This window comes from Phyllostomus hastatus, unplaced genomic scaffold (assembly GCF_019186645.2).
Source record: "Phyllostomus hastatus isolate PE091 unplaced genomic scaffold, TTU_PhHast_1.1 phas_contig_58, whole genome shotgun sequence".
Classification (NCBI taxonomy): Eukaryota; Metazoa; Chordata; class Mammalia; order Chiroptera; family Phyllostomidae; genus Phyllostomus; species Phyllostomus hastatus.
Window position 1 is genome coordinate 36,751,273 of NW_025333916.1, and position 12,992 is coordinate 36,764,264.

The following is a 12,992-nucleotide window of genomic DNA, read 5'->3' on the forward strand; positions in this document are numbered from 1 at the left end:
CAGTTCATGAAAGAACAACAGATCCACTACATAAACTTGTTTTCCATTAAAGATATCTCATTTTAGGGTTTACAGGCTAGAAATATAAGCAAGTACCCAGGCAAAAAATCTAAAGGAGCAATTTTCAACCTCTTTCATCTCATGACCCACATAAATTAATTACTAAAATTGTGTGCCACACCAAAAATTACATTTTTTGCCTAACAAAAAAAGGTGTAATTTTGATTCATTCTTACCAGATGACTATTGTTGTGTCGTCTGTTTTCAAGTTTTGGACACTCTAAGGGAAAAAGGATCAGTGTCCCCGACTAAGTTAGTCAGGCACAAGAGCTGAAAATCACTGCACTGCAGCAATGAAGATTCTGAAAAGTACATACTTTCATTAAAAGACTAATCCAGCATGCTTACCTTCACTTTTTTCCAGTAGAGATGCTATGACTGCTTCATCTTCAATGGGGTTCAGGGAACATGTGGAATACACCATCCTACCGCCCTCCACCAGCTGCTCGGCACCCCGCGTGGCAATCCGCAGCTGTAAGCTAAGGGTTGGACACACTCAGTCGGAGACCTAACACGGCCAGACAGCACACACTTCAGAAGCACCCACTGTATCACGTACTTATCACAGGTTTTTAGGACAGACTTAAATGACTCTAAGTAAAATACATAATCCCCATAAAACAAAACAAAACAAAAAACCCTTACGGTTCTAAGTGAAGTTAGGAAAAACCTAAAAAAGATGTGTCATGTAAATAAAAAAGCACCCAGAGTTCTATAAAACTTGTTTGGATGTTCTGTGTACCTTTCCCAGCATCTCATCAAGAAAGCATAAACTGATTAACTTAATTCAACATCAAATTTCACTATTAAAAAGCCTCCATACTTATATACAAATACCTGATTTTTCTTTCCATGAACATCTTGTATCCCTTAATATATTCCAATCCTAATGCCTGTTTCACAAAAACAGTGGTAGTATTTAACAGAGAAATAAAATCTCATGAAGTTATTAATGGTGAATATTCATTAATACACTTACACTTAATCATGCATTGCTCTTTTAAGAATACATAATTTTGCCCTGGCTGGCGTAGCTCAGTGGATTGAGCGCGGGCTGCGAACCAAAGTGTTGTAGGTTCGATTCCCAGCCAGGGTACATGCCTGGGTTGCAGGCCATAACCCCCAGCAACCACACATTGATGTTTCTCTCTCTCTCTCTCCCCTTCCCTTCCCTCTCTAAAAATAAAAATAAATAAAATCTTAAAAAAATACATAATTTTAATTTAAAATAAAAAAAATACAAAGCTCTACAGATCATACAATCAAAACTGTACAAAACCTGTACTTAAGAAACCCAGAGGCCCCGAAAACTACTGTAATGCACTAGACATGACAGAGGTTATCTTTGAGGTACGAGATTCTTTTCCCTTTTAAGAATTCTCAAAAAATCTTTAAAAGACAGTAAAATATTTCTGAGATCAAAATACTGAACAAAATAATTCAACACAAAAGAACAAAACAGGAAAAAGGTAAGACAGTAAGGTAAATGTTCATTTCATAAAAAAATGTTTGAAATGACAGGAAATTCTTACAAAAGGCATTTTAAATCGATATTTATCTAATATGTGTACAATCTTCAGTTTTAAAAGCAACTACATCTGACGCTTGAGCAAGCTCCCATGAAGGTGACCCTCACTGATGCTTGCTTAAGAGTTGGTCAAAGACCTGGGCGCTCAGTTAGGTGATTCAACAATAAACCCTGACCAACCTACTTGTCTAACAGTGCTGTCAGCTACAAAGGTTTACCTACCCATGCAGCTGCAAGCTATTTAGGGTGGTCCACTTTTTCCAAACATCAATGTTTTTTCTCATAGTGCCATCTCCACTGAAAAGAAAGATATTAAAAAACTTAAAACTCTCTACAGGTAGAATCAGAGTTTAACAAATATGTCACATTCAAGCAAAATTATAAACAGCTATTGTTATTATTATCATACACACCAACTAGAAAACAATCTAAATTCTTACAAACTACAATCACCTTCCTATTTGTTTGGGGGACATTCTAGTACATTAAGTTCTTTAATTACACTTCAATTTTCAATTCAGTAAGAAAATAAAAACTTCTTCCAACACTTACAGAGACAGTAATTTGGTTCCATTTGACAGACATACTAGCAAAATTTATTTTCAATCCTGGGACAGAAGCAGGAATACACATACGATATTTTGGTCTTGTTACTTAGAAATTTGGTGAGTCAAGAGTGGTATTTTCATCAGAATTACATGAATATGTAAACTTACACTCATAAAGGACTTTCCACAGCAAATTAATTTAATTTCTTTACCAAGATTTTTCCATGTATCAGTTAAACATTTCTGATTCCCTACTTTATTCAATGAAAATTATTTCACAAACTTTATAACACAGACTTGATTCATTAATCTTTCTGTCCATGTCCAATTTTATCCACCCAGTTTTTCTTTATTAATTCCTGCATCTGCTGCTTTCTCTGTAAAGTTTAATTCTTCTTGTGGTCTCATCGCATGTCCTTGAGACACAGGGTCTGCAGGATGGAAATGTCCTGTGACACGTAATGGCTATCAAATGATGTCCCTCACTTGTATGGTGGTGGCTTAAAATTCTGCCATAATTTTAGGAATTTTTTTCTCAGCTTACAACTTAGTGCTCATAAGATCACTTCATCCTCACAATATATGGAAACAAGAAACAAGTGATACTTCTGATCAAAAGATCAAGGGTAGGAAAATATCTGATCCAAAGGAAAATTAGAAAATTGTAACCCAGAAAAAAAAGGAATGCACTTCATGATCGATTTTAAATTTTACTTTAAAAGGGAATTGTTCCAGGTATTTAAAAACTCAGCCATACTCAGTACTACTGGCTACAAACTGAGTTCTGCTCCTAGCGGTAAATCTGCCACCTGTTTAAACACGATGAATTTAATATGGATGTATCAGAGTTAAGCACTGTTCAGTGCTAACAAGACTTTGTGGAAGTTTTTGTATTCTAGTCTCACCAAATTCATGAGTTCAAACGGTACTAAATAAACCTTTGTGACCATTACCTATGTCACCACCTCTGGGAACTTAACGACCATCTTTAGTTTGAGTCACATCTTTTTGGAAAAACTCATCCAGTTGTGTCATGAAATTCTCTTAAAGGTAAACTATAAAATTAATTTCTCTAAAGTCTGAACTCCTACACTGTGCTAAACAATGTAAGACTCAAAATGGAAACCTGATGTGATTATCTGATGACTGTTTTACATACTCACTGAAGTACAAACATAAAACACTTGGATGAGCAACTCATGCCAAGTGATCACATTTCGAAATGTATGAGTTTACGATGCTTCTTTCCTCTCAGGTATTTTCTTCATCTCTTTAGACTAGCAGAACCACTCCTTTCCTTATCTGTGTTCCACATGCTCAGTCCGCTGCACCACTAAAATTCTGTGCCTATCTTCTACCTTAGGTCACAATGTCCCTCTTCACATCAGTTTACACAAGAATCATATGTACCATTGTGTGTTCATGTGCACCTTCATTTTAGTCTGTATGTGATTTACTTCCTTAGTGGATTCTGGGCTTTCTGGCTTCTTGATAATACAAATACCTGCAAGGGACATCACATAAGATACGATCGTAGAAGAGAACCTCTTTCCTTCCGTTCACATCGATCGTGAGTCTTGGTATGCTGGATGCATCGTGGTTGACCACCATGATGCAGGGACTGCTCAACCTTTTGGCCTGATGAACAAGCAGATAGCAGCGCTTGTTGTCCACGTCATTCGCGATGACGAATCCCTCTGGGAACATAAAATTGTAGTGTGGGGTGACATGCAGCACAAGTAACCTCCTGAAATACATGACCTGCAGCCTGGCCTGTGAGAAGCGAGGCTCCACCAACCTTCTGAGTGTGAGATTGGATAGGACGACAAAAATGGTCCCCAAAAAAGAGATCTAGTGGCTCAGCATGATTTCATAGTCACTAAAAATTCTGAAACTTCAGGATTCACTTGTTCAACAATTATTCACTTTGTATCAATTATTATGCAAAAAATGTCTTTCCTATTAGTTAACTATTAACTAAAAAAGGAGGATGAAGGCAGAGAGAAAGGTGTAGAAAACAAGAGAATCACCCAACAAATGTTTAAAACGCTGCATTTGTGCTGGACCACATTCTAGGCTCTGTGAATCAGACTCCTGGGGTGGGGTCTAATGCTCCTGAAGATTCCCTGGGAGGTTCTGAGCTGAACCACAGTTAAGAACCCGGTGGAAACTTTCCTGGGTGCCACCTGCTCTCACTCTGCTTCCTCTCTCATCTCCAGCAAAATGGCAAATATGCCTAGGAACATTTTATGGTCAATATCACTCTCTCTTAAAGGAAGTAAAGGAGATAAGGGTACAGTAAAACTAACAAACGCTATGAACAGTATTTTCATATCTTTATAAAATCCCTATAAAGGAGCATCAGTGATACTATAATAGCTCCCATTTTCTGAGCACTTTGCAATCTCCTATCACATCCTCCAGTTCAGAACGGATGGCTCCTTTCATTCGTGATGACTAGTAATGTCACCTAACTCGCTTCATCAATGTGGTGCTGGGATATGAACCTGGATAGTTGGACAGCAGCTCTTAACATAATTCCAAACTAAAGGCTGGTTGGAAAACTAATCAATGATGGTGGTGTGAAAACGCCCTATTCTCTTTTCAGGGAGGCTTCGGGCAATGTTCTAATCTTTTCCTGGCTACAACCCACCAAAGTAGCATTTCTACCCCCAAACCCCCAGTCCAAAGCATACCTGGGAAAGGGACATTCATGTCGGCATGGAGCATTTCAATTAATTGTGTGGTCTTTGATCCAGGTGCTGCACACATATCTAAGATCTATTAAAAAGCAAGAAAATGTTTGAGACTTTTAAGAAATCAAACAATCTACATTAATTTAAAAGTTCAAGTCCTTCTAGTATTTTGATTTCTATTCAAAAACCTAAATATATTTCCTTATAGAATGAATTTACACATATTTAACTGATGGGGAGCTCATAATATAGAACGCCCACAAATCACAGTGATAAAGACACTCTCTCCACAGGGAACGGGAACAGATGGCACTGGAAACAGTAAGGCAATACACTTAGGGACGAATGAGTACAGATACTAAATGCAAGAGCACTGTAATATTCTGCTCAGGAGAGAGCTACCTGGACTCAAATCTCACAGCTTGGCCAATGACTGACTAGTCCTCTGACCTTGGGCCAGTTACTTGAACTTTTCCTTGTCTCCTTTCCTCATCTGGGGACAGCGGCAGCATCTACTCCCCCAGAGATGTGGGGACAACAAAATGAATTAATTCATGAAAACAATGCAGAACAATGGTTGGCATATAGCCACCTCTCAGTACATGTTCATTGTAATTTTCAATCTAATTTAGTCAATTGAGACCACTGAAGATAATCTGTATAGTAAGTAAACAATTTAAGAAACAAACTAAAAGGAAAGAAAATAGTTAAGTGATTTATAAAAATTAAATAGGACAAAAATGCAAAAAAGAACCCAGAAGGAAATATATCCCTTTCTACTTTATCCAAAGTGACAGAAAACAAAAATTCATTATATTAAGAAAAAAGGTCTCACCAAAACAGAGCACAACACACACAGGCAGCACCCTGCCCACCACAACATTCTGTACAATACACAATACCTTATGGTGAGGCTGAGCATTAAGCAACAATGGTGGAATCATACTAACAGCTTCTTGCCGACTGATATTTCCCTTGGAAAATAAAATTAACAAAATGTCAAGGATAACACTGAAAAGGCAGAAAATTTCAAATGCAACAGGAAAATATCATATAATCAACTGTACACAGAACAAGAGTTGGGACTATCACCCAAACATTATAGGCTAGATTTTCATACTACTGGATAAATGGTTACTGCTTGAGGGCTAAGTGAGGATGAGCATTCACACCAAAACCCACTGTTAGAAAAACACTGAATTTTAAAATTTCATAAAGGGGGTTGTAAGCTGACATAGCCCCTACTCCCCACTCTCAGAACATCCAGAAGCTGGATGGGCATGTCTCAAAGGCAGAAAGGCCACTTAGATACCTTCCACAACAGGAGCAATCAAAGGGAGCACAGGACAAACTCATAGTTAGTAAGCTTTTCCCTCTCAGCTAAAACTGTAACTTCTATTTCTCAGTTCCCATTTTCAGGTACAGCCCATGTCTGCTTTCTATTCCAGAGAACTGCCTCTGACAAAGATGCACACATCAACCACTGCTCCCTTCTTTCCTTCTCCAAGATAAACTATCTAAAATTCCTCACTAAATTGCCCTCAAGATCTTCACTAGTGGGCCAGGGCATCTGTTAAAATGTACAGCTGTTCAGATTCAAACAAAAGTTTCTTTTTTCTTACCTTTTTTAAAATTTAATTTTATTTTAATTGTTGTTCAAGGACAGTTTTCTGTCTTTTACTCCCATCCCAGCCCACCGCCCCACCTCCCTCCCATTTCCACCCCACCCTAGTTTTTGTCCAGGTGTCCTTTATACTAGTTCCTGTGAACCCTTCCCCTTTTCCCCTGAAATTCCCTCCCCTCTCCCCTCTGAACACTGTCAGCCTATTCTCTATTTCAGTGCCTTTGGTTATATTTTGCTCAAACAAAAAGTTTCTTGATGAAATCCAGCACTTGCCTCAATCACAACTCTACCTTAACAGCCTGAAGAATGAACGCCTACAAAGGAGGGAGCTGGCTACCAAACGCTGGCCACCAGGAGGCTTCGGCCCCATTTCAACAAGGGTCTTTTGTACTTGAACAACCATCACTCATCTTATGCACCTGTCTGTCAGAATCTAAACATAGACTTGTACGTTCATACCCGCTAATTTTCATCTTACGGGTTTCAGGCCAGCAATGAGTCTGTGAAGACTGAATCTTTGACGAGCTCACTAGGCACACTAACTCCAAGCTTTGTGATTCTGATAAGCCTGCCTTCTGCTTTCATCCTAGTTTTCAATTAAAGCATTAGAGTGGGGAAACTCTAATTAGAGTGGCCCTTGACTACAGACATCCTGGCAATTAGTCTTGTTTCCTAAACACATCCTAAAGAGGTTTGACAGCCACCTTTAAATAATCCAGAGAGCATCTCATCCTGCTCACTTCTGATAAAAAACTGGACCGTTTCCCTATAATACATGCTACCGACATTAAACTCCCATAACCTCCGCCTTCCTAAGCTGCCAAAATCTGGCTCTTTACAACCTGTCCACCTGTTATCACTCCATTCTCCACAAACCCTCTGCTTGTAACAAGGTGTAACTTGCTCTTTGGCAGTTAGTTGATATTCATCTGACCTTGCTTCTCAATGGAAGTTGACTTAGAGAACGCTTCTTAATACAGACCCAAGTACAGAATCATAAACGAGGCGGTACTCAGTTCTGTATATTCCTAATAGTAGGAGGTGGGGTGGGAAGCCAGGCAAACAGGAGCCCAGTTTACCAGGTTACCTAAGTGAGCACCAAGCCACAATGGTAGGAAACAGCTGTGAGACAAGGCAAGGTTAGAACTGGGTGAGGTGAAGGATTTTTCTGCATTGGTTGTGGCTCTGGGGGAAAAACCATGAAAACCATGTTAACTCTGTTGAGAGAATACATAAAGGAGAAAAAGAAGTACTAGCGCCTGTTGACACACAGGTGTCTCCTTGGCTAGATTAGAAAACAGGAAGGGAGAAATCCTGATTGAAAATGTGAGACTGTTAAGAATTCCAGAAGAATAAAAACGGAACAGCAAAGCTTACAATATCAAAAGTTTATGAGCATTTATTTAATCATGTATTGTGTGAGAAAAATAGCTATTTTGTTAGGAAAAGTTGGATGCTAAAGGTAAAAAGTTCAGTGACCATAATGATAAATGTTCTCTGTAATCAGGAATCTGGGATGGCATAGAAACCAAGAAGGTGAAGACAGTGTCATTCAAGAACTAAAGCTGTCCTATTTAGGTTGTTTTTTTGATTACTGTTGTTATGTATGCATGTTTGTTACGGCAAAGGTGGAGTATAGACAGGAACAAGAAAGAAACAGAAATGGTAACAAGTGAGTTTAAAAGTCTGTTTTAGTAAAATAAGTAACACAGCCATAAAAACAAGAGACTTTCTCAGTGCAAGCACCCAGCATGTGCACCTAAGAAAGAGGAGGGAGTGGGCTGAGTGGCTGCCTCCCGAATAGCACGCTGTATGGCAGAATGCCGTGTGCACCTCAGTTCCGTAGCCATCCAAACCCAGCAGTAGCAAGACACAACCAAACTGACAGCTGTGATAATATCGCTCTTCAAGTTCATGGTTAGTACAACCAAACAAGGTAATAGCTATATAATTATGAATTACAGGTGGAATATACAGTTAAATGAGTCTTTCTTACATGCTTTGCCCACTTGATTGTTCCCAGTGACAAGCATGGTTAAAAATATAACTAATGTGTATTTAAAGCTTTAACTAAACTTGTCTTAAATTTATCCTCTACATAAATTCATCTAAAGAACTCTACTCACAGATTCCGTTTCGCTAACCAGAAACTGGTGAAACTTTTCCAGTTGTGGAGACTTTCTCAAGATTTTTCGGCTCAAATTTGTGTGCCAGGCAAGTTCTTCAGGATACCTGACCAAAAAGAAAGCAAAACATTTATGGATTGTATGTATACATTCAAGTGCTCCCTGAACAACTTCTTGCTTATCCAGATCATAGAGCCAACGAAACACCCCATTTTTTTCACCTGTTCATGGGTAAACCTCTCCAGCACACTCAGCCAGCACTGCATGATGTCCCCCAGGACACGGGAACACAGTTCTAACTGGATCATGTCCCAGCAGAAACTGGGGAGCCTCAGGGGTCACGGGAGACACGTGCATGTGACAGCACAGTAAAACCATGACGACGAATGTGTAAGATCTGATGAAAAACTGGAGAGTTCTCTGCTCTTCACTATGTATGCTAAGTTAACAGTGCAAAGGTCATCAGAAAAAAGACCTAACAAATTTCTTAAATTTAAAGAAGTGCGTATCACACAAAAATCAAAATAATGTAGTAGGGCAGGTATCAAAATATTTGGCAAACAATTTATTACAATTTTGTTACTACATTTTTCCCTATTTCTAAAACAAGCCAGTCTAATAATGTACTGAAATGCTTTACATATCTAAAATCCTTGGAAATTACCAATGCATTAATTTGAACTCCCAGCTTGTTATTTATTCAGAGTTAAGAATGAAACATCTCCATAAATATGTATATTTGAACTTTCTATAAATGATAACATCACTGATGAGGAATTGTTATTTTTTAACTCTGCTTGCACCTTTCCACTGATGACCGATTGCATAAGTCAGAACACTGATGACACACTGACTGTACCATGTTCACTTCACCCAATGCCATCCTAAGCATAACATGGCATTCAGTGATAAAATTTTATTTCCATTTTAGTACTTTTATTAAGTCTCAGGTGCAATAATGAGCTCAATTTAACAATACAAGGTCACGATGTTTCCATGCCTCAAATGCAGCTCAGGTAACAGCCATGAAAATGGAATCGGAAAGTCTGAAAAAGAATGCATTTGACTGCTTTGAAACATTGAGCGATTATTTGACAGAAACAACCTCAGGCATTAAGATACTAAGAGTTCTCTCTACCAAAGAAAGAAGTTAAAAATTAAACTGGCTATATCTGTTCACAGCCACCCTACAAATGCCCCCAGCACTTTGGATCTATGCCTGTTTCCTTCTTTAACACTCAACCCGCTTCAAAAATATAAAATCAAAATACAATCCTACTTATCAGGCAATTTTTAAAAAAAGACTTTAATTTTAAATACTCCCTTTGGTCTCATTAGAGATGAAATGGTAGGAAAACATTCAAATTTGCCTTATCTGCGTACTATTCCACAAAATCTGCCACCCCCTTGCAGCCTTCACCAAGTTGAATACCTAAATGTTACTTCTGTGTAACTTGTGGCAAGGCTGGAATAGCTGCGATCAATGACAGATGTGTTACCGGGCGCACCAAATCACCAACACCATGAATTTGAACTCTGCACATCACTGCAGATTTTCAAATATAAATAAGCAGTTTAGCTATAACTTGAGCAAACATTCCCTTGTGTGCCTTATGGATTGAATTTCTTAATAGGAAAAAATGTAAATTTATTATAGGACCAAAATTCTACTCTAAGTAATGATGGTTGTAAAAGCTGTTAATCTTATGAAAGAGTGTATTTTAAAGTGTTCAAATAATTAAACACAAAAACAGTCTGTTAAAAAATATTTCCAATACAGCTTTAGAAACAACTTTTTTGAGCCAACAAATATTAATTAAACTCAACAAAATAGTCACAAAGAACTATATTTTTTAGTTACATAATTCAAATTTAGTTCACAAGACTCTAAAGTCTGTTTTGACTTTGAGGATCAATTTAAAGCACCACTGTCACCTTTACACCTCAAAAATTGTTAAGGGGAAAAAAATCTAAGTATATACAACATCCATGGGAAAATCATCTTCAATCCACACATGAAAAAGAACAAAAAGAATGATAATGGGGTGTTCTCTACAACTGTCAAAATGACTTCCATAGAAAACTCTTTAGAAAAATTTCTTATAGTCCTGAGACTGTGAAAAGAAAAAAAATGAAATCCACACAAGATATAAGACCAATATTTAAAATTCCTAACAGCAGGGTTCCCACAAACTAACATATACTTTATTCCACTATGTACCAAAAGGTTAAAAAGATTATATATTTCTGCATTATGAGCAATACAGAAAACCATCAGACATCTTGGTAAGTTTCTGCTTTGCTTGCTGAGATGTAGGGTATCCCACACCTGACCAGGGAATTTGATTAAATAAACATTTATACAGTGAAACTGTCATGCAGTTATCACTAGTAATGAAAAAGACTAAGTATTAGGGACTCAAATCTTATACCATATGTTGTTCACACACTTCAGCTGCTGCGTTCAGAAAATCAAAGCAAACAATAATGTGAAGAGAATGGTTGGCTATGATTATTAGACAGTGATTCACTTTTATTCTCCAATTAACCTCGGCTGTATATTGACTTTAGCAGTGGCCATTCATCCTTCATTAGAAATTCGTATGCTGTGTACATCTGTGATGTGGACACTGAAATTTCAAATGGCAATGAAAGAAAAGCAAGCACACCTACAGCTCAAATGAATGAAAACCTGACCCTGGAGGGTATCTAAAAAGGAGAAGTAACATCATTCACTTGAATAGTCAAACTGCCAAATAATGTCAGTTAAGTTCATCTTTTTATAGCAATCATTAAAAAATTTTTTTTTGGTTTTGTGAGAATTTTAACTGCCTCAAAGTTGACAGTCTAAAACGTAGATCTATAACAATTTATTTTAACAACTCCCCAGTGTTTGGCTCTATGGTTTGTGCTTGAATACTCAAGGCATTTTTAAGACAAGACTAAAAATTAGGTTGTCAACATAAGGGATCATCTTTAGACAACTAAGAGTTGAACTGGGCCATGAAACAAGTAACCTACAGAACAGGTTAAAAAAAGGGGGGGGGGTGCTTAGCAAGTAGGGCAGGAGTGTGCTGGGGTACCAGAGACAGTAAACACAAAATCAGCTGGAACAGTCTGTTGCACATTTGCCCGGCTAAGTCATTTTTCTGAAAGTAGGGAAGCCACTCAGCAAGTTTTGAAGTCAGAAAACAGGGGGCTTAAGTGGAAATGGTAGAAGTGGTAACATCAAGGAAGCAAAGGGGTTGAATTCACTGGGAAACATTAATTGAACTCAATGACTCAGACAAAGAGAGCTGCAAATCATACATGAAAACTTGCACACCAGTGTAAAGTAATCATTAGGTAAAAAACATGAAGATGTCTCAGAAGTACATTCAGGTTCTTTTGTGCTAATAACAGATGCATTACTAAGGGGTACACTCAAGTGACAAAAAATTAAAATCCCAAAGACACATCCAACAACATGATGCCTTGTACCTACCAACTCAGGGGTTGTGGAACTTCAACTTTCTGACCATCCACCTCCAGGTTCTCCAATTCCTTGAAATACTTGTTCTTTAAGCAATGTAAAATTTCTTTTGCATGGCTATTAGAAAAAATAAGCAAGTTTCAAAACAACTTCAAAGGCTACTAATAACTTATCTTTTTACGAATTTAAGATTTTAAGTGATTTAAAACAAAACCATACTTATATGGAGAGAAAACATTCTTTAATCACTGTCTTTTCACTCTTCTTTCAAAGCTTAAACAATCCTGTTTAATCACTAAAGGATGATAAACTAATGCAATATTACTGCATTCCTTCCCTTCTAAATATTCCTACAGTTCCATTTTTACTTGCAACTCATCTTGGGAAGATATAACTACAAATGTACAAAAGGAAAGAACCAGAAGCTTTACCCAAACTCGGTAATGTCACAAATTTTCATGTGTTCCAAAGGATAGGCGTCCTCGAAGACCCACCCACCCTTTCTCAGACTGCGTTTTCCTGTATTTTAGCTTCCCACTGACCTGTTCCACTGGACCCAGTGCTCTCTCCTGTACATTTCCAGGCTCTAGGATGCACACCGCTGACCTGTAGCGGTTCTGTAGCACTGTAACACCTCTCAGGCAAAACACCCTCGTTACTCTCAACTCGAGAGAAAATATATGCAAGGCCTCTTACCTTTTATAACCAGTAATTCTTAAAGTGGCCGGGAGGGGCTCCCTGAGCGCTTCCATGAACTGATCCCACTCGCCCTCCGGTACAATCTTGAGCTCCTGGTAGTACTGCTCAAAGAGCTTGTTCTCCTTGACGATCTCGGGGTACCCGCCTTCCCAGCCCTGAGGAACAAAAGGGGAATCTGCTCAGGACTCAAGGAGCTGTCCCTCCCCGCCCCGCAGGTCTCGGGGTCCGGGAGGCCCTCT

The 12,992-nt window shown here is 38.2% G+C and overlaps 1 protein-coding gene across 1 annotated transcript in view; it reads right to left on the reverse strand.

The window, feature by feature from the left end:
- NSUN2 (NOP2/Sun RNA methyltransferase 2) overlaps positions 1–12,992 on the reverse strand; it is a 30,665-nt gene that overhangs the window by 17,229 nt on the left and 444 nt on the right. Inside the window, exons 2-9 of the mRNA XM_045847866.1 lie at positions 12,751–12,908; positions 12,067–12,171; positions 8,583–8,688; positions 5,735–5,806; positions 4,833–4,917; positions 3,641–3,833; positions 1,811–1,885; positions 409–539 (exon numbers count right to left, since the gene is read on the reverse strand). Of these exons, the coding sequence (XP_045703822.1) occupies positions 409–539; positions 1,811–1,885; positions 3,641–3,833; positions 4,833–4,917; positions 5,735–5,806; positions 8,583–8,688; positions 12,067–12,171; positions 12,751–12,908 (925 nt within the window). The remainder of the gene's footprint in view (positions 1–408; positions 540–1,810; positions 1,886–3,640; positions 3,834–4,832; positions 4,918–5,734; positions 5,807–8,582; positions 8,689–12,066; positions 12,172–12,750; positions 12,909–12,992) is intronic.